The sequence below is a fragment of the Hippocampus bargibanti genome, linkage group LG18 (assembly GCF_051943395.1).
Source record: "Hippocampus bargibanti isolate YZ-2025 linkage group LG18, ASM5194339v1, whole genome shotgun sequence".
NCBI lineage: Eukaryota > Metazoa > Chordata > Actinopteri > Syngnathiformes > Syngnathidae > Hippocampus > Hippocampus bargibanti.
In genome coordinates this window covers 8,392,626-8,420,157 of record NC_142751.1, presented here as the reverse complement: position 1 = coordinate 8,420,157, position 27,532 = coordinate 8,392,626, and the positions used below count along the sequence as shown (strand labels likewise).

General features: G+C 42.8%; 2 protein-coding genes across 5 annotated transcripts; both read right to left on the bottom strand.

The window, feature by feature from the left end:
* Positions 1 to 1,618: 1,618 nt before the first annotated feature.
* Positions 1,619 to 6,088, bottom strand: edf1 (endothelial differentiation-related factor 1). Its single transcript, XM_089020862.1, has 8 exons — positions 5,933 to 6,088; positions 4,779 to 4,934; positions 4,597 to 4,701; positions 3,645 to 4,171; positions 2,851 to 2,902; positions 2,600 to 2,760; positions 2,425 to 2,518; positions 1,619 to 2,102 (listed from the first exon to the last, which is right to left on the bottom strand). Exons 4-8 carry the CDS (start codon positions 3,720 to 3,722, stop codon positions 2,041 to 2,043), a joined length of 447 nt encoding a protein of 148 aa, XP_088876988.1. The 5' UTR covers positions 3,723 to 4,171; positions 4,597 to 4,701; positions 4,779 to 4,934; positions 5,933 to 6,088; the 3' UTR covers positions 1,619 to 2,040.
* A 521-nt stretch (positions 6,089 to 6,609) lies between these two features.
* Positions 6,610 to 26,507, bottom strand: prrc2b (proline-rich coiled-coil 2B). Of its 4 annotated transcripts, none has more exons than XM_089020301.1 (31): positions 26,317 to 26,507; positions 24,470 to 24,648; positions 23,633 to 23,807; positions 23,447 to 23,549; positions 22,854 to 22,917; positions 22,638 to 22,781; positions 21,497 to 21,825; positions 21,298 to 21,422; positions 21,063 to 21,226; positions 20,528 to 20,615; positions 20,258 to 20,396; positions 19,621 to 19,960; positions 19,365 to 19,546; positions 18,653 to 18,854; positions 18,369 to 18,570; positions 16,297 to 18,264; positions 16,042 to 16,196; positions 15,841 to 15,956; positions 15,623 to 15,764; positions 14,753 to 14,829; positions 14,393 to 14,680; positions 14,218 to 14,304; positions 13,450 to 13,642; positions 13,170 to 13,267; positions 12,959 to 13,083; positions 11,851 to 12,091; positions 11,595 to 11,762; positions 11,372 to 11,451; positions 11,195 to 11,279; positions 9,789 to 9,998; positions 6,610 to 9,215 (listed from the first exon to the last, which is right to left on the bottom strand). In XM_089020301.1, the coding sequence occupies exons 2-31, from the start codon at positions 24,582 to 24,584 to the stop codon at positions 9,048 to 9,050; spliced, it is 6,573 nt and encodes a 2,190-aa protein (XP_088876427.1). In that variant the 5' UTR covers positions 24,585 to 24,648; positions 26,317 to 26,507; the 3' UTR covers positions 6,610 to 9,047. The 4 variants fall into 4 exon arrangements, with proteins under 4 accessions (XP_088876427.1, XP_088876429.1, XP_088876430.1 ...); XM_089020303.1 differs by having other exon boundaries at positions 16,042 to 16,193; XM_089020304.1 differs by having other exon boundaries at positions 18,653 to 18,848.
* Positions 26,508 to 27,532: the final 1,025 nt, after the last annotated feature.

Genomic DNA, 27,532 nt, shown 5'->3' with positions numbered 1-27,532 from the left:
GTTTTGTTGGGGATTTACTGTTAAAGCCATTTTCAAAATGGACTTTTCAAGGGAAGAAAATGGACATTATTAAGAAAGGCCGGTCAGTTATTTCCTGGTTAATAGTACCCTCTAATGGAGTTGTAGTGAATAACACCACACCTTTTTCAGTCTGGATCGATTGAGATTTTGAGACGGAGCACGACTGATGGCCCACCACTGCAATATATCTTTTTATATATTCAGGCTATGAAGTAACAATATTTATGAAGAGTTCTAGTGTTGTTTTTACAATGTGAGGCCAATAAAGAATAACAGGTGTGCGTTTCAGTTGTTTAGGCCCTGAGGCCAAAGCAAGCAAACAAAACAGTACACTACTGTGTCGGGGCCACCCGGTCTCCCCAAACAGCCAACTGTGTAATTTGCCACGGAGATACACGACCACCGGGAGCGCAGCGTCCCTCTTCAAATAACCTGCTGAAAAACACCTGCTTTGCTCTTTTTTAAAACCAGACACAGTGTTCTTCTTTCGCTTTTGACACATTTGTCGAGAGAATACGATTTTGTGTACGTTTCAGTTTAACGAAAGTGCGTGAAGAAATTTTGTTTCAGAATTTGACGAAAGTGTGACTGCAAGTAGTACTTCATATGCAGTTAGGTATGATGTTTAGTTGTGTACTGCCATCTTGTGGCGAAACTCCGACACTACATATATTGTTTTGTAATACAGCGTACGTACAAATATAATATTATATACGTATATAATAATAATAATAATAATAATAATAATAATAATACATTTCATTTATAAGCGCCTTTCAAAATCCCCAAGGACACTTTACACACGTATTTTTTCATGCAGGTGAGCAGTGGCAGCCATTCACGCCAGCGTTCACTTTACCCGGATACATTTCTTTCTTCAAAAAAAAAACAAAACATTTTTTTCTTCACGTATGAAAAGGGGCGATCTTGATTTTTTTTTTCCTGTGATGCCCCCGAATTATATGTAAAGAAACAAATACACATTTAGAAAGGCAACATTGAGTTTTTCAAATGTGTAAAATTATATTTAATATAATTTCAAAAACCGATTTGGTCAAACACTGAAACATTTTGCATTATAATCAACGTAATCAATGTATGTTTTTTCAAACACATCTGCTCACAATGGAACGCTACACGAGGCCTTCCCTGCTGGCTTAAAAATATCTGAATCGGGGACAAATTAATTATATTTTATTCAGAAATTATTTTTTAAATAATTCCAAATTGTCTTTCAGCTTCCTTTCATTATTTCGCATTTAACCAATCACATTTCAGCCATCATTTATTACCAGGCTCAGAAATTGACCTGATATTTTAAATATCATTGAGTATCTGGGAAGCATATTAAATCCACAGAAGGCATATAATAGCAAATTATTCTGCTAAATATATTTTCATTCTTAAAAAAATGGAATGGAAAAATAATAACTTCACTGAATTGGTCTTGATTGAAAAAAAAACAGTGAGAAAAAAAAGACCAAAATTATCAAAATGTTATTTTATCGGACAGCCTGGCTTTGAAAGTAAAATTCTGCTAAAATCATAAAGGCATATTTATTGTTGTATCCATTGAGCAAAAACAGTACATACCCCGCAAAGTGTACATTGTCAATGTTTATTTGCAATGAAAACGAAGCAGAGCATCATCATAAAGGCTTTTTTTTTTTTTACTGTTAGTGACATCCATGTCAACTGTCGCTAAGTGAGATTAAAAAGATGCCATAGTCAAGCACGTTTGCCCGTTAGCATGCTGGCGACTGCTTGACCTCAGCGCATTTCATCCCCATCACCGTCATCGGCACGCCAGGTAAGTGGAAGCAAAAGAACCGAAAAGCAGAAGCTTTAGGGACAAGTTGTCTTGTGTTGTTTTGTCACATCCGTGCGGAGCCCGCAATGTGACGTGCCAGTCAGTTCCTCAGCGGGAACGCTGGACCGATCAGCCCGGGGGAAGGAATGGGGGAAGTGGGTGAAAGGGGATGAGGGTCCTGGGGATGGGCTGATTTCGAGGCTTTGCTTTCATTTCGCCTTGGATTTGGGCTCCAGAGGTAGACCAATGTCCTTCCCGCGCAGCTTTAAGCCTGTTGCATAAATACCACATCGGGGAATCTCACATGACACATCCCAAGAAATAAAAATCCTGAACAAAAAAAAACATACAGTAAAGTCTCGTTATATCGATATCGGATATATCGATAGTCCCGGTTATATCGATACTATTTCTATGCACGCACGGAGAAAATTACATGCAAACATTCGGATATATCGATAGTCCCGGTTATATCGATATTTTTTCGGACTCCCTTGAATATCGATATAACGAGACTTTACTGTATTTCAAAAGCACCCCCCTCCCCTGCTCAAAAGTACACTCAAACTAGTGATCAAGCCCTTCGAAATTACCGATGGCTCTCTCGATCTTCCCCATGACCTGGTTGCTGGGGATGGCTTTACCGCTCTCGTAATCGGCGATCACTTGTGGCTTCTCGTTGATTTTCTGCACACAAACAGACACAAGAATGGATTATCGTAAGCAACTGAAGCAAATGTTGTCGTGCATTTTACGTGGCGCCCTCACAGTGGCGAGGTCCTTCTGGGTCAATCCTTTGTCCTGGCGACCCTTCTGGATCACCTTGCCCACTTCTAAGGAAACCCTGTCGTGGTGCAGCTCTTCCGTCTCACGATCCAGTTTGGCTGTGTTCTTGCTGACCAGATGTTGTTTGTTCTGTCCCGCGGCCCCTGGAAGTCAAAGCGGAAGCAAACCATGACGATGGTTACCGGGTGAACACCTTTATGGCTCGCTGCGTTTTAATCGGCGAGGTTAGTTACATTTCTTTGTGGTCTCCACATCTTCGCCACGTCTCTGAGCAGAAGTGATCGCCTTCAGAAGAGGAATTTCAAAAATACATTCTTAAAAGATATCCGTTTTTATTGCATCCTATTTTTTCTTGAGGACGTGTCCATTGAGTCACAATATGCCATTTGAACTCAATACACATTTTAAGAGGGAATCATTGCTCAAGTAGGACACATATATACAAACAAGTACAAATGTTTTTTAATGCTATAGACAATAAACGACAATGGCAGGAATATATTTAGAGGAGACTGTGTTGGCTAACGCTAACAACTTAGTCACCAACTCATGAATGATTATTTGACGGCTTCACCATTCAAAAACAACAAGCTTGTTTTCGCCATTTGCCCTTTTTTTTTTGCTTGCTTCAGCATATAATTGTAAGAAAAAACGGAATGTAAAATGGCATGGTGTCAGCGTAGATTGGTATGGTTGGTTGTTGGTCTTGTTTTGTTGGCATATGTATCCATGCTTCAAAAGCGGCGTAACTAGTTGGACTCGCCAACCTTGAAGTCAAACTAGTACACTCCTCAAGTGCAAAGCTCACGTTTAGAAGAGTTGATATCATTCTAAACATTCACAAGACCATTGTTTTTAGTATTTGTTGTGATCGTCACATCCCCGAAGCACTGCCTGCTCGGCGGCTGACGAGATCGCTATTGATGACGTTTGTCGATACTCTGGACTTTTGTTTACTTTGTATTTTAAGATGTGACTGTGTTATAATTAACCCAACCATAAAAGACTAGAAATGTCGTGGTGATACCTGCTTGGACTTGGCCTGGGATCCGCTCGGCCCCTTCTTCCTCAGCACAGTCACGGTGTCCCAGTCGCTTTCCGCCATTTTCTTCGCTATGTGAAGTATTAAGGCTCAAAATATAAAAAATAACGTGGGGGAAAGTGGACTTTTTACAGGTATTTGTGGTTACCACAAGCACGCGTCGTGTTGTCCTGAAACTATTAAGCACCACGCATGCTTCACAAAGCTTTATTGACACAACGAGAGTTGGACAAGAGCAACGTCAAGCAGAGGCTGGGTATCGGTAAACACGTCAGAGCAGCTACCATATTGGATGTGGCAGATCCACGCAAAAAAAGTACAAGTCTCTGGGACTTTCTTGTCAAATGTCACCAGTTACAAGACATCTCAGAAGCGGCATCGCTGTTCCTTCGAGTGCGTATGGGTGACCAACATTTCTCGGACTGCGCGTCATCGACCAGGAGAATACGCCCTTGCCGGTAGCTGTGTTTGGAGTTGTGCCTCCCTGCCCACACTCGAGGCTTTGGATTCATCTGACAAAGAAACCGTCATTAGTTAGTTATGCCACAACTACATCAAACACATTATGTCACTTAGAGGTTTAGTTCCACATCTCTCTGTGAGTTAGGCAAACGTTGGTCGGTTATTCAGATGCAGTCCCATCCAAATGGTGTCGTGTAGCTACTCAGCACTTTCATAAGCCAGTTTTGTCATTGTATAATAGGAGTTACACCGCCCTCTGTGAGCAGTGACATCAGGAAAAGTTTTCACGTACAGCCAGCTGGGCAATCACAAAGCAAAGGCACCTGCATTTGGTACTGTTAATGTCAAACTCTGGTCGACAGGTTTGTCAGCCAGTCAGCCAAAATAGATATCGCGCATAAACAGGAATAATTTCAGGAAGATTAAATATGAGCATGTAAATGGACTGGTCTATAAACGTTTGTCGTGATCTCACCTGTACAAAAACAGACGTGTTCATGTTAAGGCTCTCCACACGCTCTGTCAAGTGATTCAACCACTCCACATGATCACTCAGAGATTGAGAAAAATCATTGTTTCCCTGCACACAAAATCATATGGCATTTTTCATACAACATTTACCCAAAGTACCAGTCCTGTGGATTCGTTTTTCCTCACTGCAGACAAGTTGTCCTTGAGCTCAATGGCAGCTAGGCGGATGTGCTCCAGTTTGTCAATCTGCTCTTTGAGCCGGTCGTCCAATTCCTGCATCCTCATCAGGCCTTCGTCAGCTCTCAAGGCCACTTTCGCCATCCCACCGGACACCCAAATGCCCTGTTATTGTTTGGTATGAAGAAAGATTTTTAAAGAGTGATACGTCCAGTCAAGTAAACATATGTAAAGTGACTGTAAAGTGTCATTGAGAGCTTTGAAAGGCGCTTAAAATAAAATTCATTATTATTATTATTATTATTATTATTATTATTATTATTATTATTATTATTATTATTATATGAGGTACTATTCTGTTTTCTTTTCCTAATAAGTACCGTATAACTGTATTTACTCTATGAGAAATCGGTTGTTTAGGTACAATCGTTTTATTTATCGATTTGCAATACAATTTACGGAATTGACGTCACTGAATCGTGAAAAGAAGTACAATCGACCCCGAATACTCGCGGCTCGGTACTCGCTGAGTTTCATATTCTTTTCCTTTTTGTCGTTAAAGCGCTATATAAATGAATATGTATGGTATAGTATTTTTTGGATGTACCACTGATTTTAAGCACGTGTGTATGCACAATGTACACGTACATTCACATTTAGACAACCTACAGTTAAAAATGTATAAAATGCAACGGGTTAACTGTTAGCTACTCCTCATATTGAGTCGATACGTGTGTCAAAATGAAGAAAACTCGTAGAAATGCAAAATTTTCGCTTGGGTAATCGTATCCAAGATGTCGCTACTTTATTTAAAAAGCTGTTGGAAAATCAAGTTTATTTTACCGTAACTTTGTTGTCTGTTGACAAGATTTAGCTCTGTCGTTACGAATGTCTGGCAAGTTAGTTTGCATTGGTACAAAATCCGTAGACATATCTAATTGGGGATTTAAATTACATAATGTTGTAAAGCATGTAATGAAAAAAGGACATTTTCTCGGAAGAACAAGCGGAACGGAATATATGCAAATTCTTGAGTACATCGCGTCTGAAACGCAAATAGGTCACTTCAGAGCGGTTTAAGACTTTTTGGAAGAGGTTTATATCTGTTTGAAAACGGTGTGCTCAAGTCGAAAAAGAAACAAAACAAAACTACTCAGACTTACCGTGTTTTATCGGATCTGCAATAAATCTACGACTCTACGACGTTCACTTCCAGTCATGAGGTCGTCGTCCAGACAAGTCTTTTGTGGGGAAAAATGTGAAGAACGGCTTATTTGACGTCACACAAAATTGGGGGTATTTTCTCGTATGATGGTAACGACAAAAAATACTTTGTACCAAATAAAGACCTTAAATTGACCATAAGATCAAATTTGCCTTGAATATATATTTTTTTGAAATTTACAATATTTGACCGATGGAAAAGGTTTCTTCAGCCGTCATCTGTACTTCTTTGAATGTGACAGATGACGGCTGAAGAAATCTTTTCATCGATGGACCACTCCTGTACGACTGAGAGCTTACACAGACGTACAATATTTGACGTTTCAATGCCCATCGAGCACACAAGGTTGACCCTGACACTGTAACAACTCAAATACTGTAATACTGAACAAGAGTACATGCTAGGAATGTTAGGAAATCACAACTGCTTTATTTCTTTTTCTTACTAGATGCTTCTTTTTTCTTAAACAATGGCGCATAATGAACCACTATCTGAAAAGGAAAAGGGATATCGGCGGATAGGATAAATAGAATACTGGGATCACCTGTGTAGAAAGCACTGGTCCTTTTAACAAGAAAACAATTAAATATGCATCATTAAAAATACAACCCAAAAAAATTGGAGCAACATTTTTGTGAGTGAATACAAACACTAAGCTGGAATTTTAAAAAATCCCAATAGTTGGACAACTGTTAGGTAATGTAAAGTCTGTGATGTGAATCTAAAGCATGAGTGGGGAACTTTTACTTTTTTCAAATTCTGAGTCATGAAAAATACGTTTTGAGGTTTATATATGTATGTATACTGTATATATTTTTTCAGGATTGCATGGATGGCCCGGCAGTAGGTTCCCCACCCTTGCTTGGAAATTCCTGTTCACAAATGAAATATGGATTGTGTTGCACGCACACAAGCACACCAAGATAAAGGGGTTTCTAGTGTCATGTAAGGGTACAGTACAGTTAAAGCAGACTCACTGAATTAACCAGCTATGACTTTGCGAGAGGCCATTAAAAAAATTGAAAGATAAACAAAGATTCAAATATTCTGTCTACAGAAGAGTAAAAACAAGAAACAAAATCTGTCGTACAATGTGCAAGCAATTCCCACCTTTTCTCAACGGTTGTCATGGAAATATTAAGTTACAAGTTACAATTGGACCATGATTGCTGTATTTACTGCCTGTCACACAGATAAGATGGCTGAACTTCTTGGGTGACTGAAAAGTCTGCTGCTGATGTTCTGGTCAATGTACTCAAAGAGTCATGGGAGGCTCTTTTAAGGCTCTTCCAAGGCCCATTTAAGTCTATACACTGGAAGTGCCCGCCAGTGGAAACTGATGACTTTAAATGACACGAGGAACTATAAATGGTGCTCTTGGGGTGCATTAAAGGACAACCGACACCATTTTTTTGTTTCCTGACATCAGAAAAACATTTTATAGCATCTAAAATACCCAAAACACTCAGGCTGATATTTTAAGTCAAATGGAAAAACAATAAAAATGACTTAAAGTGTCCCAAAACTACTTCAAAATGACCTCAGAAAGTTTCAGTTTCAGAAGGTCCCGCCCCCTTGTTCGTGATGTCACGCCAGGACGTCTTGCCTTGCTCGAGAATGAAAACCACACCTTCAGATTCGGAGAAGATGCTTTCTTGTTACTTATCCAGTTATGAATATGATTCCAATAGTTCTGAAGAGGAAAGCATAAATGTTTGCAATCGATTAAAGAAGTCCTTCCGTGTCATTTTGAGGCGTCTGGACTGCAATGTAGCGTCCCAGATTATGTACAAAATGGCGGCCAAGCTCCGTTGGAAATGGGCTGATTTGTCTGCTGGGAATTTGTGTCAACTATTATCAAATAGTAGTCTGGGTGCAACACACAACGATTCACCATCACGTTATTTATGTTTGTTCCTTCTAATTTCGCCATCAACACAAAGTTTTCAGATGCAACAAAGTACCCAAAATGCATTGTGTGTCGCATTCTCGGTCAGGGGCGTTCCAGACGTGACACTCACGTCAGGCATCATCATCAACTCGAAAACAAGACTTCATGGATATTCAGCGCGAGTCTTAAAAGGTAAAATATAGCTACATGCTGTGGAATCTTTGTAAAATACGCTCAGTAGAAGTCATTTCAAGTGATTTTACAACTTATGGACACAACTTGTCGGGAGGCGTCGGTTGTCCTTTAAAGGGTCTTTTTAATCATGATTCAGTATTTGTAATATTTCTTCTAAAATGCCACCAGGGAGCTGTTTATGGACCAACATGCCATAGTTTGCCCACTACTGATATAAATAAATTGTCATATGTAACACCAGAGATAATTGGCGTAGAAAAGTTTGGATGTAACATGAATTTTGGGAAAGGAGGGAAAACAAAACAAAAACAACATGTAACCATTTTGTACAGCAGAGACACAAGTGTCAAAGGAAACTTTTTTTTCTCTTTTTTTTTAAGAAATAATGTTTATAAATCTACACGTGTAGTAACGGCTTCATGGCAATTCGATGTCCACATGCAATGTTGCTTTTTTTTCCTAGTTCCTGTAATTAGAAAACCAACCCCCATTGCAGATGACAAGAGCTTGGAACTTAACAAAGAAAAGTGCTCCAACTGTATTGGAATTGGTTCTAAAAATGTCCAAGTGACTGCCCGTTACCAGGCAGTTCATACCGTTTGGCAAAAAAAAAAAACAACGCACACAAATGAAGCAGGCATTTACAGGGGGGGGGGAGGAAAAAAATAAATAAAGAGGACCGTGTGAAGATCTGCGATCTGCTTTTAAAAGGCTGTGTCTATGTATATACTTATATGTACAGGGTGTCGAGATTTTATATATATTCATATATATAATCTTGACGTCTTACATTGTGATGTGATTGGATAAGCGTCTGGGTCAATAGGAGGAGTAGTTGACGGTGCTTGTTTTGGAAGGCTCAGACATTGTGCAAGAAGCTTATGTGTTCGTAGGCTTGGGTGGTGATGACTATTTGTTTTCTTCATTTTCTTTTTAATCTATATCGTTTTAGGTCCACAATTGAAGACTATGCTTTGCCCTCTTCCAGTTTCACCGCCTGGGGTTTGATGGCACCCGTGCGCGGCAGCATGGTGTGCCCAGCGGAGGTGAGGGTCTCCTGGAGCTTGTTGGTCATCCCCCCTGTTGGCGCCTGGCCCTCACCCACAGCTATGCGCACCTCTCGCACGGGTTTACACTGTGCCAAGAAGAAGGCAAAGTGAGTTGAAAAGTCACTATGTGCGTCATTGTTTATTTGCATGAACGTCATTGTAAGTTGGTCGCAAAAAAAAAAAAAAAAAAAAAAAAAAAAAAACAACAGTCAGAATGTGGTAAATTGAATTCAATGTAAAAAGTCAAGGAAAAAAATAGTGAAACATTCAAAACAAGTGCAATCGCACAACATACAGCATTGTACAACATTTTATTTACATATTGCTTTTCGCTAGTGTTATCAGTGATGACAATAATCATAATACATTTCATTTATAAGCAATGATGACAAAAACTAGCTTCCCGCTAGAAACCGGTTCAACATTTACAGCCCATCTTCAAACAATTGTTGGCGCATAGGACTCATCTCGTTGTGGATATTCAGTATGAAGTTTTACAGTTCTCAAAATACATACTACCAACATATTTGAATCAATTAATCATCAATAATGTGACAAATGGCATTTATGAGAGCGTTAACAACAAACACAATCAATGTGTATCTTGAGTAGTGAAAATAAAAAAATCAAATTACCTATCTTTATAGTGGGTGGCTCACCTTCATGCCATCCTCGGGCCCCTTGATGTGGGGGTCGGGGGCCGAGGGAGGGGCGGAGTGGGAGAGATCTCGGCCGGGATTGAGGTATGGGGGGGAGCGGATGATGACTGGTTTGTTGACCTGCATGACTGGTCTCTGGATGGGGCTGGGGAAAGGGCCGCTGGTGGGGGGACGCATGTGCATCACCAAGCCGCCCTGAGCAGGTGAGACCTGATGGCCACCGGACGGTGATTGGCGGTGAAATCAGGCATTGAAAAGGGCCAAAATAAACAAGAGTTAATCATCCATCTTGATGTGAAAACAGTAACAGAGTGATGCATTTGCATGCATTTCAATGGGAAATGTTGCCTAGATTTATGAACAATTAGAGTTATAAATGGGGAATTAACTCGCGGTACCGCCGGATTATTCATTTTTGTTCAATTCCACTAAGTCCCATATCTTCCAGTATATAAGGCGCACTCTCAATGAATGGTGTATTTTCAAACTTTTTCCAGCTATAACGCACAACGAACTATAAGGCGCATCTTTTTTGATGACAGTACTTGGAAGACCTGTTGTGGCTCAATATTAGCTTGTAGCAGACGTGCAAATTCCACCATGACGTCTCTGATCCTCTATTGCAAAGGAGGCTTTCATCCTCTCCTCTTTCATCTACAACTGCTTCATGTAATTTGGATTTGCCTTTATTAGTCTCGCAGTGGAGAAATTTACATTACACAGCAGCAAAGTGATGAAAGGAATGAAAGTAGAAAAACAAAATACATGAGCTGCTGGAAAGGCAGCCACTCGCGCGGCACCGTCGTAATAATAAGAAGAAGAATACATTTCATTTATAAGCGCCTTTCAAAACTCTCAAGGTCACTTTACAGTCACAGGATTATTTTTTTCTGTGGGTGAGCAGTGGAAGGCACATGCGCAGGTATCAAGTGTTTGTCTTGTACTCAAACATCATAGAGTACATGGGGCAAGTCATTACGATTGGAGATTGCCCATGTCTTTATGTTCCTGTTGTGTTTATTATTTTGCTATGTGTTGACTATTATGTGAAGTGCTTCACTACAGCTGCAGCTGTTGTGAAAGCTCCCCCCATCATGGCGCCCCTGTGCGGCTCCCTCTACAGGAGCTCCTAACCCTTTTTAAATCCCTTTCAGTTCTACTATTTTGTTTGTTTACTTTGTTTCTATTAAACTTTGTTTTTATTATTTCATCCCTAATTTCAATTTTGGTGATGTAGATAGCAAATTTCCCCATTGTGGGACTATTAAAGGCTTACTGATTCTGATTACTTCACATTTTAGGCCCGCCTGTATATAAGGTGCAGGTTCATCTTTTGAAGAAAATTAAGGCTTTTGGGTGAGCCGTATACACCGGAAAATATGGTAATTATAAATTAAAAGTTGTACCTGTTGTGTATAGTGATGGGTGGGCAATGGTCCAACTGGGCCTCCGGGGCCAGAAAGTTTTCCACTTGGGCTAGCGGAACCAGGCCTTTTGAGGAGCAAGAGGGAAGGAACTAAGTTGGACCACATAAGTTTTCTCAACTATCACCATTGTTATTGACGCAGTCCACCTGCACTCACCTGTAGGAGCCGCCAGGCATGCCTGGGGAATGACTCGGCTTCTCTGAAAACTGGAAACCTTTCATTTCCATCTGGGAGCCCTAAAATTTGACCAAACGATAAGGACAAAACATGACTCGAAGAAATGGAAAGACTGACTAATGTGTGAGCATGTTGCGGCGTATTCTGTCAAGTAGGTTTTGGTGCATGTTAGTTAAGTACAAAAAAAGACACACACACACACCTCTCTGCTACCCGGCATGACAGGTGGTTGCGAGCCAGGTGGCATCATTCGACGTGGCCCTCCCACTGAGAGATTTTGGCCTTGCTGTAGCTGGATGGACTGAGGGAGGATGAGGTGTTGCTGGGCGGAGCCGTAGCGCACTTGTGATCCAGGCAAGGGCATGGTCACCTGGTGAAAAGAGGAGGAAACCTTGATATAAATGCTCGCTGAATTGCGATGAACGATTTCTGTCGTTAAAAAAAAGAAATAAAAAGACCTGGATGAGTTGAGAGTCCATCAGTTGTGACGATCCCATGCTGGGTCCCTGGTTCAGCTGGCTGTCATACACTAGCTGCTGACTGCCGGTCATGGGTTGATAGTGCGAGCCCGACGAGGACTTGACAATGTCTGATGGCTGCATGGCGGGGAACGGCGAGTAGGGCCCCTTGAGCGGAGCTCCACCTGACAGCACCAGGGGGCTGGGCTGCGACAGGTTGGGGTGCATGTATACCTGCGACCTACACAAAGCAAAGCGGCATTATCATACCTGCCAACTTTTGAAAGCAGAAAGGGCTTCAAAAGGCCTCGCCCAGTCGGTCCAGGACAATGTCCTGGTCAGGGGGTCAGAGCCCCCCTGAAGCCAAATGATTTTTAACATTACAGCTACCTAAAATGAGGCTAAAAGCACCATGCAAGTGTTGATCAATGTCAAACATATATACTGTACCTACCTATATTTCAACTAGTCAACCATGAAAATATCATGTTTGCTACTATTTTAAGAAAACAAAACAGAAATATTTTACAATCAACCAAACATTTAATAATCAATCTTGATTGAAAAGTAAGATGACTTGTAAGACACCTTCAAATATGCGCATCCAACCTACATTCCTTTGGGTTGACAAAAATAGCGATCAACAAACTCCTGACCTGTCAACATATACGGTTTCTCCATATTGTATATGTTTTTTATCATTTCAATTAATGTACTACAACTTTTGTACGGGAATTCTTTTTTTTTTATTGTGAACCAATCTTCCAAAGACCATTTTGGCTGAAGGAAGCTAACAGCTGGCACTGTGCCGATCACCTGTTCTAAATTTAGATACAATACTTAGTGATCTCGTGTTTTTAATGAACGTTGAGGATTTACTATTTTGACGCTTTTTGACTTATTGTTTTTATTGGAAACCGTAATCTTCATTAATAAACCATAACCCAGAATGGAATAATAAAAACCGGACTAATTACGGCAAAACCAGAGTAGTTGGCAGGTATGCATTATGTATGAGATGACACACACACATGCATGTGCACCCATAACTCCGGTCGCCAGAGAAACAAACAACAAAAAAAAAAACAGATAAGGCTCCACTGGATACCTGAAAGGGGGAATAGAGTTGAACATCTCCTGGGATTGAGAGACAGGCAGACCTCCTCTAAGACCCAACTGAGCTTGAGCCTGAAGAGATGTGTGCAGCGAGATAGGGATCTGCTGGGCTGCCGCCTAAACGTATGCGCATGCCAAATATTCAGAGCATTTCAGAAACACCACACACGCACACACGTCTGTGATTATGAGCGTGTACATACTTGTTGATAGGTTTGCTGCTGAGTCATCGCAGGTGGAACCAAGCGAGGTTGACTGGAGAAGACGTGACCATCCAAATACAATGGCGGAATATGACTACCTAAAATAAAATGAAAAGAGGTTTGTTATTTTTCAAGAGTTTTTTTTTTTGCAATTTTAGTGACGTGGAACATCAAGATACGAATGTGAATATGTTAGGAATATGGGCTCCAAATATCAGCCTCCTCAATGACTAATAATCAGTAACATCTCTGAAAAAAAAATGTCAAACTTCAGCTGTACCTTGTAAGGACATGGAAGGTGCTACAGAGGCCACAGGCATAGGGGGCATGGAGACCCCACCAAAAGAGCTGTAACTGACGCCGCTGGACGAGCCCACACTGCACGGTGGTGGCACTCCTGAAGCTCCTCCACTGGGAGAACCTTGCTCGGGAAGGGACTGCGAGTTCTCCCACGCCTTACGGGCCGACTCCATCTGAAGGGAAAAGCGGGAGCGTTCTGATAAAGATGACGCTGCAGACGACTGTGGTAGGGCCGAAATGGCATCGCTTGCAGTCAACATTTCAAAAATGAGTTGAACGGAATCATTCAACACTATTTCCTAGTTTCAGGCTCCAATAAACAATCAATCATCCATATATATTAACTCATTCACTGCCAGACATGTGCAAAAATGTGTCCACTCTAGTGCCAGTGTTTTTGTCATTGTCAATCGAATTCCAGGGTCTCAGAATATTGAGTTTCAGGACCACATAAACATTCACTGCAGCCAAAGAAACATTACACTCTTCTTTCATCAGAAAAAAAGTTATTTCCTAAATTATATGGGTCTGGAGTTGTGAAACATGTGAAAAAAGGGAAATGCTGTCCCTTTGTGGGAGGGAAAAACATTGCCAGAGGTCTGGCCAACGCTTTATCAGCACTCTAGCATGAAAAAAAAAACCTAACAAATTCGGGAATGGCGCTCTACATCATATTTTCAGTTCCCGAATACATTCGTGAATGGCAGTGAATGAGTTAATACCAAAGGGCAAATGAGTGTCTTCATACCTTGAGGGTGAGGTCGGTACTTGGAAAGGAAAGCGGGTTGAGGTTTATACCGGGTTGCAGGTGGTTGGTGCGGAGCATGGGGATAGTCTGAAAGAAGAGGATGCGCGCCAATCAGCTTAGACAGTCACCCAAGAGGCATTTTAGTTTCAACAGTGAGTTCAAGCTCATCACTCACGTTGGCGTTGAGGGGATCTTGAAGCTTATTGACGGGGTTTGACACAGGCACTGGGCTGGGACCTGGCGGCAGGCTGAAGTCAGAGTCTTTGGCGCTAACACCAAATTCGATCGGGGGGACGGGAAGGACGCTGTCCACATGGAGGTCCACGCCGTTGACCGGGGTGATGGGGCCACCTTCCAGGCGATCCACTGCCTCGGAACCCTTGCGGTGCTTTAGGGATCGCTCGTTTCCGATGGGTCCCGGTTTGTGCTGCTCTTTGCTCTGTTCTGGGCCTGCATCGGAGTCCTTGGACCCCCCCCAAAAAAGTTTTGCATTTCTCTCATAAATTTGATTCATTACAAAGCCATTGTGTGGTACCTCAGAGTTGGGCTCGCTGCCAGTGTAAGAAACCTGTTTTGTCCATGAGTCTCCCCCGGAGGACTGTACTGAAAGAGCTTGGAAATAAACAAATATAAGATTACATAAAGGTAATAATTTCATATAAGGCTACGACAAACATATTTTTACAATCTATTATCCAATTGATTATTCCATCGATCACTCTAGGGAACGAATCTCTTTGAAGCATCAATATTTAATTCAGTGGAAGGCACTTGGCATCTGCGAAATGGTGATGAGATGTAAACATTGTTTGTCGAGTGGTAATTCACTTTAAAAAAAGCCAGTTAAAAACTGCGGAGCTATGCCTACTAGTAGCAATACCGAGCAGCCGCCACGTTGCCATGAGGTGCGTCATATTGTCTCCCAGTTCCACCCTAATGACAAACTCTAGGGCAGAGGTAAACCCACGGACCACGGACCGGTACCGGTCCGTGCGTCATTTGGTACCGGGCCGCGCAGAAAAAATAAATAATTTACATAAAATGAAAAATTACCAGATTACATCCGTCTATGACTTACTCTTGACGCATGTCTAAATGCTTGTTTAGGTCACGTGATACATACCGCTAAAATTAGCCCACCGTAAGACAGCAAAATGAGTAAAAAACAAACATCTTTGGAAAGTTTCTTTATCCGCCGGTCCGTGAAAATATTGTCTGACATTAAACCGGTCCGTGGCGCAAAAAAGGTTGGGGACCACTGCTCTAGGGGGTCTTCATCTTCATGAGTATATTTTGCCAGAAGACACCATATGCATTTTTATTGGAGACAAAACCAAGTTGTTTGACGATTTCCCCCCCAGCCTTCAAACACTATCCTAGAGTGATGCTAAGGGCATTAACTTACCAGAGCTGTTGGTCTCCCAGATTTCAGTACCCAAATTACTTGAGGAAAGAGTCTCTTCTGGTTGTTCAATGCTCAAGGCTCCCTGCTTCTTGGCAAAACGCGGTGGGATCTTGGATGCGACTGATCTGTTCTTCACTGGCACCTAATGGAGGAATTTAGCAAGAAAGGTTTCAAAACGCTTTTTGTATAATTTTCACAAAATGATGGTTGGAACTTACCGTAACTGCTTGATCCTTTCTCCGCCTATCGTCAACTTGTGGACGTCTTTGTTTTTTGGACAACGCGTCATGGTAAGTGTCTGGATTCGAAACCGATCCCCCGGTGTCTTCCTCAACTAAAATACAGGAACATATGAACTCGGAATAAATTTCAAGAGGGCAGGCGTTTTAATGTCATTCATTTTTGGGTTTAACACTCACTTGGGTAGGCACTGAGCTCATATTGCGACAGTGGCTCCACGATATCGGGTTTAATAGGACCTGACTTGTCAAAGTTCTTTCCTGAGGACTCATTCAGCCCCCGCCCATCTGACTGATCAGTCCCATAGGCAGGGCCGGACTCATCTGGGTTTCTACTAGGGTAAAAAAAAAACCCGAAGGGGGTTACATGACACAAATTCGGTTAACGTCAGGGAAAAAAAACGTGTTGGTTGACACATGCTTCTGGTTTCTCACCTCTTAGAAGAGGTCCCTCCATTCTGCCAGGTGTCATTCCTGTTTAAGGGAGCGGACTGCTTATCAGGTACACGTGTCATCTTACTGGGCTCCAGTACTGAGGGCTCTCCTTTCCTGTTCTGGCGTTCAATCAGCGGCCTCTGGCTGGAGAAGCTTCGTTTGGACAGCTCCCTCTTCTCAATCGCTTCACCATGGCACGCATCTGAGAGAACGTCGCTGTGCCCCTGCGTCGGTGTCCCGTCGCTGGAAACACGCTTCCCCCTCCAATCGCTGAAGTCGCTGTTGTCCGATCCTGTGTCCCATTCTTCTGTCGGAGCGTGCTGACCACTGCGTCCGTCAGGGTAGGGGCTGTTGGGCCACTTGTATTCCACACTGCCTTTGGGGCGACCAGGCCAAGGGCTTGTTAAGTCGCCATTGATGTATTCGTCACTGGTCCACTGGTTGGAACCGGGCTCACGCTCTTGCTGCAGGCGACGGAAGCGCGGGGGCTTGTCTTGACGCGGGGGGCGTCGCCTCCTCAGAACCTGCCTGTCAGGGTTATCGGGGTCAAAGTAGTATTCGCCCTCACGGTCCTCTGAACCGTTTTCTAGGAAAGAGGCGGTACATTTTGTGGAGTACTTCCAAGGCTCGCGCTCAGCAGGGGGTTTCCGGGAGAAAGCAGTGTCAGCACTGGGACCATAACCGTTTTCATGCATGGAACCGCCACCACTACCAAATTGAGGACCTCGACCCCGCCATGTGGACATATCTCTGGAGCCTCCGTAACCTTTGGTATAGTTTCCAGTATTCAGTCTGGGAGGAAGCATGCGAGCTCCAAAGCCTCTGCTCGCCTTGGCTTTTTCTTTGCAATCTGCAGCGACTTGGTCTTCAGCATACACCTTGTTGGAACGCCAAGACTCGCGATCGGCTTTGCGAGATTCTCCAGACTCGGCGTAGACGTCTCCATTTTCAGAGCCTTTCTGTCGTCGTCTCTTAGGCATCTCTTCATACTCGGAGGTTTCACTGAGTGTCTCGCTCACGTTGCGTCTTCGCGGCTTGCCTCTTTGGAATTCTTCCAGATTCAGCTCTCTTGGTTGGGCTCGACCTCTCCCTGCACGCAGAGCTTGACCGACGCCATTGTTGTAGGTGCTTCTGACATTATCTCCACCTCTGAGGCTGCGACCTCCACCCCGAGAATTGAAATCCCTAAAACCTCGACTGCGGCCTCTTCCGGATCCCCTGACCGCACCAAAAGCCTGTTCTTCATCGATGAAGATCCAGTTGTTACGACGTGGTGCCTGAGGCTCTGCGTTTTCGAAAATATCTCGTGGCGGCTGGAATTTGTTAGTGTCCCAGACACTCTCCCTTGAGGAATCATCACTATGACTAATTACAGGGAGCCGCTCCACTTTAGCAGGACCCGGGGACTGACGCTGCTTTTCTTCAGGTGGTTTCTCCACCACGGGTGACCCAGAGGATCGATTGCTGACCGACAGGTTGTCCTTCTTTAAGTCATAGACATTGGTCAGGACTTCCTTCTCCAGACGATAGGGGACAGACTTTTCTTCTGGCTCAGGTTTGGGCTTCTCGTTCTCCTTGTCTTCAACTTTTAGAGCCTTGAGAATTGGTTTCTTAATCGGCCCAGTTCTGCGTATCAAAGTACGGCCAGTTGTCTCTAATGGCTGGCTGGCAGCGGTACTGTCATCGGACACTCCATCTCGTTTCCAGTAGTCCTTAGAACCATCAAAGCTCTCATCGTGAGAATCACTATCCTTCAGGTGGTGGCCTTTGGAGTTTTGTTTTGGGCATTTGTTATCTGCATGATGCTGGGTGTGAATCTGAGCAGCGGTCAATAGCCCCTGGTTGTGGTGGTCTCGGTCCAAAGCTCGACTCGGGAAGGCGTGATGTTGCGGGACATCCTGTGGGTGTGTCACGACCTCGCTAGACCTCTCCTCATAAGTGTTCTGCTGTGAGGAGGTCCTGTCACTTCTGTCGAAAAACGATACAACAGGATAATAGTATTGTGGCAATTATTATTATTAGTCCATTTATAGAACTGAAAAAAATCAGAGAAACAGCGAAGAGGAGCTGACCGAATATCAAGTAGACTGCTGTCCTGATTTTCATGCTGCCTTTGGTAAGGTGGCGTGAAGCTGCGGATGGGGTAGCCATCTTGGCTCCAAACTGGATATGACTCTGTGGAAGGGGTCCTTCGGTCATGGTGCGGGTTGGAATGACCTTCGTCAGAACTAGGACTGGTCAGGTGGTCTTGTTGTATCAGCGGTTTCATCATTCCTGATTGGGAGAGATATCTTATTTGAGAACCGCAGAGATAAACCACGGAATGACATCATATTGAGGAGTCAGTAGTACTCACCAGAGGAGTGGATCGTACTGGAATAGTAGTCGATAGGAGACCTTCTTTGGCTGACACGGGGGTCCATGAAAGGTGGCATCATCATCCAGCGGGGATCAAAGCCAAGGACATGCGGGGGATAGTAGCCCCGTTGTGTGTGGCTCGAGACAGATGATGCTTGATGGCCCGATTGCTGCCAGTGCTGTATTTTGTAGACCTGTTCCTGCAGAATGAACATGATCAATAAACCCCGGGTATTTACATCACTAAATATATATAAACAAAAATAATTATAATGATATTAATTTTAAATTGGAACATTTGCCAGTGCACATTTTAAACCGGTATTTCAATAAATCACAGCTATTGCATTTCCATGATGGCCATCTCTCTAATAGATGCCATGCCCTACCCTGATTAGTCCTCAGGAGAGCAATGCTCCTTTTCTGTGGAAAACCAAAACAGTCGCACTCAGTAATATTCTCACATTTTCACAGCATGAATGCTGAGATCAATCGTTTATTAGTTCTGGGATAATCTCAATGGGGCAAAAGGGTCTTCTTTTGAGGCATTGAATATATTTGCCAGGAAAATACTTGTGCCCCAAAAAAGTTCCTGGAAAATCAAATGACAGCTTCACAGGTGAATTCAAGTGGGGAGTCTTATCTAACGCTGTAAACAAATTTCCAATTCTGTTTTTAACGCAAGTTATGGGTATCAGGTTTGAATTCACCTGTTGCTGGTGCTGTAGGGGTGGTTTCTGAAAGCGAGGCGGAACAGGCTTGGAGGCATGGCGTCCTGTGTAATCTCCAGGAGAAGTTGGATCCTGGACGTCATCCTCACAGCTGCGATAAGCGGGGAATATGAGCTCCTCACGGAAGCTCGGGCTCGGGGAGTTGTCAGAGGAGCACTCATCTGGAGAACAATAACCTCACAATTAAAATATTTGCAATATTGGATCTAAAGTTGACCTCTTTTTCATTTTCTACCTTTTGCATTGTATATGCAGTTGTCATGGTGGGCTTTATTAGGATCCCTGATGGGACACAAGGAGATTTCTTTGCCCTCTCCATCTTTGTGGGCATCCTCCGTCTTTGAGGCTTGTCTTTCAGTCTTGCCAAATTTCTCATCCAGCTTTTTGAGTTTCTCCGCACAGGCTGCTAAGCGTTCTTCACGGGCGCGTCGTTCTTCCTCCTCGCGACGCCTGCGGGCTCTCTCCACAGCCTCTGACAACTCAGGTGACACAAACTTTGCCCTCGCCGGGGCCTGTGATTGCAGCTGGTAGTCCTCTGGGTCAACTGCCCCCTCGCTGTGGTTCTTCTGTTGGGACTGAAGGCAGAACTAGTTATTTATGAGCAAAGCATTACAGCCATCCCTCAATTATATAATGTGATGTGTGTGATAATTAATGACATTGTCAGCATATAAGACATGACATTGACAAGGTGGGAGGAGTGAGCGTCGGAAATTAAACCCTTGTCCCAATATTGTAATGTTTAATCTAAACCCAAAAGTAATAAAATAAATGAAATAAAGCAATAAATGACTAAAGGAGTCAAAATCATGAGTTCCTCTCAGCAAAGAAACCCCAAGAGACAGAGTGTAAAAATGGCATGTGTGGTTAACCTGGGTGTCCACAGAGAGATATTTGCTGTTAGTCTTCCTCGCAAGCTCCTGGTGTTGGGAAGAATAATTCTCTTCAGGTCCATCACTCGAACTGAGTGGTGATGGGCAATCGTGTCGATTCTCCCTCTCCCACTCAGCCCTTGAAAATTTCAAAGACATTGTGTCAGTTATAATAGGATGTAAGAAGGGGGAAATACAGGTACAGTCATTCTGAGCTGGAAAATTATTACATTACTGGGGAAATGAGGTTCACGCAGAGGAGCTACGCACCACAACTTGTTTTTATCACTGGATGAATGTTCATCTTCATCATCACTGAACTTGAGCTTCTCACTGTAATCAACTTCTTCATGAAGACCTGCAATTATGACAAACAGCACTGGTAATCAAAAACATAGTATGTAGGATACCGGGGATAAGATGGAATGGCACACTGAAATATTGACACAATGAATGGCAGGAGAATCACATCAGCCTCTTCTACCAGATAGCAGCCGTTTTTTCTTCTGTGTCTTTGTGTTGTCATATTATTTGTTATCTGTTTTTTTTTACTTCAAGATGGCACCGCGAGAGTGGCTGCCTTTCCAGCAGCTCCTATATTTTGTTTTTCTACTTCTTTTGTTCCTTTCCTCTTCCTTTCATAACTTTGCTGCTGTGAAATCTAAATTTCTACACTGAGACGAACAAAGGTACATCCAATCCAATCCAATTAAATTATGGTGCCAAACAAAGATAAATTCCCGACAGACACCAACACGAATGCAGATTTCAGGGAGGACATAAGAGAGATTAACATTGTATTTACCAGCCCATCCATCTTCACAATCATTATCGAGGTCATCCAGATCCTTCAGGTCTTCGGGGTTAATGATGGTGGGTCTTTGTGGTCGGTCGCCGGGTCGACGGATAGGTTGGGAGGAGAGTCGGTTCGGCCCGCGGACAAATCGGTTCTCTCTTCGAATGTCACCACTAGTGGGTAAGGAGACACTTAGCCTTGGGGAAACAGACATGGTAGCTTGTCGCACAGCTGATGTACTTACTTGAGAAGATCAGGTTTAGCATAAGTCTGTCGAAAAGTGGATTTGCTGTCGAATCGGGCTGGTGCTGCTACAGTAGCAGAGACGTGGTCTGTGCCTGAATTCTCACGCGTCTCTTTGGAGCACATCTGTCAACACCGGTATGATGCGGGATCAAAGCACAAACCGTCACCTTTTTATAATAATTGTTTTGTGTACTTACAAAAGCCGGCAACATGTCATGGTAGACGGCATTGGAAGTGTGGTGGAGCTGATGCTGCAGGGCTGACGGCACCACTGTTCTGCGCAGAGGCTGAGCGGGGCGCAGGGAGGGTTCCTTGGCGTCCATGCTCGGCGGCTGCACTGCAGCCGCCGCTGCCACGGCGACGTTAGATGAGGCGGCGCTGGTGGCAGAAGAGGGGTGGGACGTGGCAGGAGGGGTTCCCGTCTCTCCCGGGGCGGTATTTTTGCCCTCAGGTTCCACCGGCGAGCCGAGGGTCAAGGATGAGGGCTGAAGGTTCCTGCCGCCTCCTTCCCTCCAGCTGGTCACATCTTGACACGGACAAAGTGCAATTCAATAACATCAATTGACAAACATGTTCGTAGGTCCACATATGTAAATGTACCAGCATTAATGGTTTAGGACTGATATTTTTTTTTCACTGTATTCCGTTATGGTGACAGGGAAGATCAACAAAATACCTGCCCAATCAGATTACAAATAAATGTATTAAAAATGTCCTATTTCGCAAGATTACATGTTTTTAATGGAGAGAGACAAGATAGTTGAGTCGGCCATCAACTCCTCTTAAAAACTGTCAGGTCTTGGAAGTGAAGGACATTTACTACGTTGGACGAAAGATGTGAGACAATCTCTTTCCGTCAATAGATAATACAGCTTCGTGTTTGCTTTCAACATTTAGCTTGTAGCACATTTCACCATGATGTCCTTAAACCCCTGGTGAAAAAGGACGCTCTGATCTGACGCGTGTGGCTGTCGCTGCTCACACGCAGAAAAAATATCCTGTGACTGTAAAGTGTCCTTGAGAGTTTTGAAAGGCACTTATAAATGAAAGGTATTATTATTATTATTATTATTATTATTCTCTTTCATCTAGAAACAATATTGTCTGTCATTGGAAATTTTAAAAAAGGTCTTGTATCATGCAAATTACGAATGTGTATGGATGCATGCATACTCTGCGTGAATGTATGAGATAGCGAACTGAAGCTCACTTGTTTTAACGTTCACTCAAAACAAGCAAGCACTGGTCATGTGGAAATATTCAATATATTCCAAACATTCATTCAAGACCTGAGATACAAATTCATTCCTGAACCGATATGGCGAGGGTGAGACATACTCTGTGGGCGGAGGCTTGGTCCGGGCCCATACGACGGATCGTAGCCGCTTCTTTCCTTGCCAACCCTGTCCTGTTCTCCAGCGGCCTTCAGTGTGGGAAATTCCTCGTGAGAGAAGGGCTGAAGTCGGTTTAAGGCCCTTGAACCTGTCGGGTTGCCACATGGAGAGAGTTCAGTATACCAGAGTGTATTTCCAGCCCAAGTGTGAGCTGACTCACCATCTTGCTCTACTGCCTTTCCATTCAGCTGGGCCCATTGCTTTGGTCCACCTGTGTTTGTGTTCTGTGGAATGGAAAAAAAGGAACACCCCCAGCAGGGATATTTGAGACTGACCACTGACACAATTTTTCCACAGCGCAGTACAGATTTTCAAGTGTGTCCTTGGTCAACAATAATTTGGGTCCGATGACAGCAACGTAGCCTTAATTTTTCAGAATCACGTCTACGCTCTGATGAATTTTAATGATTAAACCATGATTCCAGTAAAAGTGAATAAAAAAAAAACAACCAAAGAGTGATAATTACAACAAGCAAATAAAAATGAACAAGTGCTGTTGTGACAGAGCGTCGTGTCATTCTAATGCTACTGACCAACTAGTTCATCGTGCATCGTTTTTAACTTCACTTGACGACGGTCATAAAGAGATGCTTATCTAAAAAAAAATCAGGCCCTACAATAAGAGCTGGCAGTACTTGAAAATCAAGAGACGCAGGTCTCAGGAAAAAAATGATAATGTTTTTTTACGGTTAAATACAATTAAATTGGGAACCACATTGACAATCTTTGTGCCGGGTCAACAAATATAAGCACCTCCGGGTTGGCTACTGGGGGTGGCTTCTGAAGATTGGAGACAGATTTCTGTGAAGCCGGCTGCAGCTGCGACTCCGGCAGCTGAGGTATTGATGCAACAGAACTGAAAATATAAGAAAAAGGACAGGCCTGTCAACGACTGTGAGAGAAGACACCAGGGGACTTTACCAACAATATCCTCTTTACTTCTTTTGATCGGGTTGTTCCGGTTTGTTTGCCCATCCTGTACCGTCTTTCGGAACAATAATCACGTTGGGATCGTTTCCTTTGTTTTCAGACTTCAGGCTCGGTAGGTGAGCGGGCGGGGGCATGCGCCGGGCTGCGGCCACTTTGCCAAGACTCTGCAATCCATGTCGTGGAACTGATAGAGAGTGATGTGGTAAATGTGCAAATGGAGGACATGTAGCTAGCTCAAGGCTGTGTTCACTTTTTAAAAACAATGTTAGTGTTATAACATATTTGCATATGTGACACAGACAACAGCATTTTTTTTTGTTTGATTGCAATATTTAAAAGTATGAACCAATCGGGTTATTGATTGTTTTTTAAACTGATGTGTTTTCAGGGCATGGAAACATTGCATGGATTAATTGCATGGGTGTGTTGCCATGCCATGCACAAAAAGCGGTCACAACTGCTATTTTTCACCACTCAAAATGAAGTCGCACACACACAAGGACAGCAAAAATGTCAGTCATCTATTTCGTCCCTGCAATATTGTGAATAAATTATAGGGTTTTAAAGAGGGTCAGAATTGGACAATAAGGCTTGCATATACTTTTTTTGAGAATTACCAATCTGCAAAAAAATGTGTTAAGAAAAAGAGACTGTTTTTTTTTCTTTACTGAAAAAAAATAATGAAAATATTTGGCCACACTTACTTTTTGTGACGGGAAACACTGCTATGCATATTAGTGAAATTTCATCCATGTTAAAATGTTTATGTGAATACAAACAACTGTAATAAATGTGAACATAACCTAAAATGTAAAGGAGCAATAACAAAAGAAAATAAAAAAGTACCTGAGTTTTTCTGACTTTCTATTGATTTTCCCTTGTACTTGTCAAACAGGCTGAGTGAGGAGTACTTGCTTTTCCCATCCCTGGACTTGGTTATTTGCCCCAAACGATCGGACATTGCGATGAAATGTCATCGAGTATGGAAATTTGTCTTTGCGCCTCTTCCCAGTGCTTTTCTTATTCTACATAGAAGAAACAAGAGTGGAAATGTACTTAAAAAACAGCATCATTTAAGACAGAATGCCCAAAATCAAGATAAAACTCGCTCTAGAAACTTGATACCAATTAAGAAACATATTTTTTGCAATATCCACACATTCATCCATTTCCAGATCCGCTTATTATCACAAGGGTTTGGCTTTGAATGGGTGACTTTAAGCAACAACTGAGCACCCTATGTGCAAAAAACGGGGTGCAATTAATTCACAATAAAAAATACTGCATATGAATACTGTATATGAGGAACTATCGCGGCTTGGAATTGAAGTGGATGTACGTGGGACAGGAGATGTGAAACCATCTGTTTTCGTCAATGGTTGCTACAGCTTCGTGTTTGTTGAAAGCAAACAAACTTAGCTTGCAGCATACGTGCACATTTCAGCATGATGTCCCTGATCCACTATTCAAAAGTACACTTTGATAGTCTCCAACTGCTTTGTACAACAACAAGGTGCAGAAAGTGCTCAAGATTGAATGCCTGTCTCCGTCTTTTATGTTGTCACATTGTATTGTTTTTTTTTGGTTGTTATTTTGACTTAAAGATGGTGCCGCAAGAGCGGCTGCCTTTACAGCAGCTCCTGCATTTTGTTTTTATCCTTCTTCCTTTCAAAACTTTGCTGCTGTGAAATATAAATTTCTTCACTTCGAGACTAATAAAGGGTAATCCAATCCAGTCCAGTCGAGTGTACAATCTCAGAAAACGTCGTACACTTCGAGCCAAACGAACCTCCCCGTCCATTTAAACATCTTTGCAGCGACATTTGGTGGAGCATTATGACGTCACATCACAAAGCTAACTCGTTGACAGCTACCTAGTGTCATATGTTTGACGTTAAACTTTCATTTTCAACATAGAATCGGCCGGGCTGAGTTAGCGTGCCGAAACGGAGGAGTCCGTATTTCAAAAGCAGTTAAAAGAGCAGGCCGCAGAATTACCATGTTTCTCCAACTGCCGGGCTACCGCAATAGAAACGGTGCGGGACAAGTTAGCGCACAAGAAATGCAATTCTTTATTTTTTTCTGGATTAATGCGTGACGATCTCCCAGCCCGAGTACAATACAACTGTCCACTTGCGTTTTTATGTGCGTTTGTGAGTGACAAAACTGACACTGAGTGGGCGTCCGGCTATGACCCGAACTGCCGATGCTAGCTTGGCAGCTAATAGAAATGGCTATGTAAACATCCAAGCACTTGTAATGTTTTAGGCGGCCGAAATAAAAACCCAGGCCGAGATAAAACGGAGTACGTAATCCTACAATCAGTGGTTATTCTATGGGAATTTTGGGAGGAAAGTGTCCATGGGGAAAACCACTATCACTTTGGGTTTTGAGTGCTTCAAATACGAGCCTGAAACACAGGCCGTGGGCATTCAGTACTGTATTCGGTTGACCGTAAAAAGACGACGATATTCCCGGGAAGCTGCGCGTTTGGAAGCCCGGAGCGAATCACTCCCAAGCGGGGGCCATTTCCCGAGGGTGGGGGCGAAAGGCACTAAGGCCAACCTTTCGGACAAGACGATTAAAAATGGCTGCTGCCCAAAAAGAACAAAGCGACAATAAAACTGAAGCGGAGGGAAAGACGAGCAGTCTTAACGTCATTCGTACGGCGGCGCCGAGGACTCATAAGTTACCGTTTCGACGTCTGTGTATGCCTTGTGTCCAGCGGTAGGAGTCTGTTATCCGCAAAATGTCGTCTACTGGCAGGATGGATGGGGATTGTGAAGCGGAAACACAATGTTTCCAAGGATTCACTAATATGGGAGGTTCGTTGCTGGGATCGCACCCGGCCTGCGAATGAAGGTTGGGGCCAGTCGAGAGGAAGGAAGCCAGCACAGCCGACGCTCTGTGCGTCTGACGTCATCAGACGACGTCAAACTCCACTCATTACGAGTTCATGAAAAACATTTAATCAGGGACAAAGTCAGTACCATCAAACTACAGTATATGTAAATTATAATGAAAATACTTATGTAGCCACAAGGGGACAATTATTTCATTACACAGTCCAACAGCAAACTTGAATTAGAGATAGATTTATTTGCTCCTAAAGAAATCTATCTCTAATTTAAGTTTGCTGTTGACTATATTATGAAATAATTGAATGTGAAATTACTACTAAGTATTAGCATCAGAACGTCTCCACGTTATCTCCGCGAGAGGGAGACATTGCACCATCTGTTCTGAGTTTGGATTGGATTGGATTGGATTTGCCTTTATTAGTCTCACAGTGGAGAAATTTACATTTCACAGCAGCAAAGTGATGAAAGATGATTTTGTGTTATACAAAAGCACACCTGCTTATTTTAGAACAGTTTTAAGTATTGGACTGTACTTACTGGGAATCCTTTCTTGATCTTTTAGAAAGTCTACCATAGATAAAACACGGTATTTATGAAATTATGTGATGCAAAGTGACCCAACGTTACTGTTGTAATGTTAGAAAATTTCATCCATTCGTTTTAACGCCATAATCAAACCTCTGAAGAGGGAGGGTACTGATTCGCTGTGGCAACCCCTTGAAGGGAAAAGCCGAAAAGAAAATATTTTTAACGTCATAATTTAAAGATTCAATATTCCCTCCCTATAGATATGGGACTTTAATTTTGCAACAAAAACAATCTATGTGTTGTAAATATACACAACTATACACTTTTTTTACTGTAATTTTCCAATGTAACGAACGTGTTACAAGCTTTTCATATGCTCAAGACACAACAGTCGATGAGTGTAGCGTCTGCCAGGAGAAAAAAAAAACACAAAGTTATTCGAAACACAAGCTCTACATGAGACCTTGATATGGGGGCATCAAAAACAACTACAACAGCACCATACTATTATGTGAAGAGA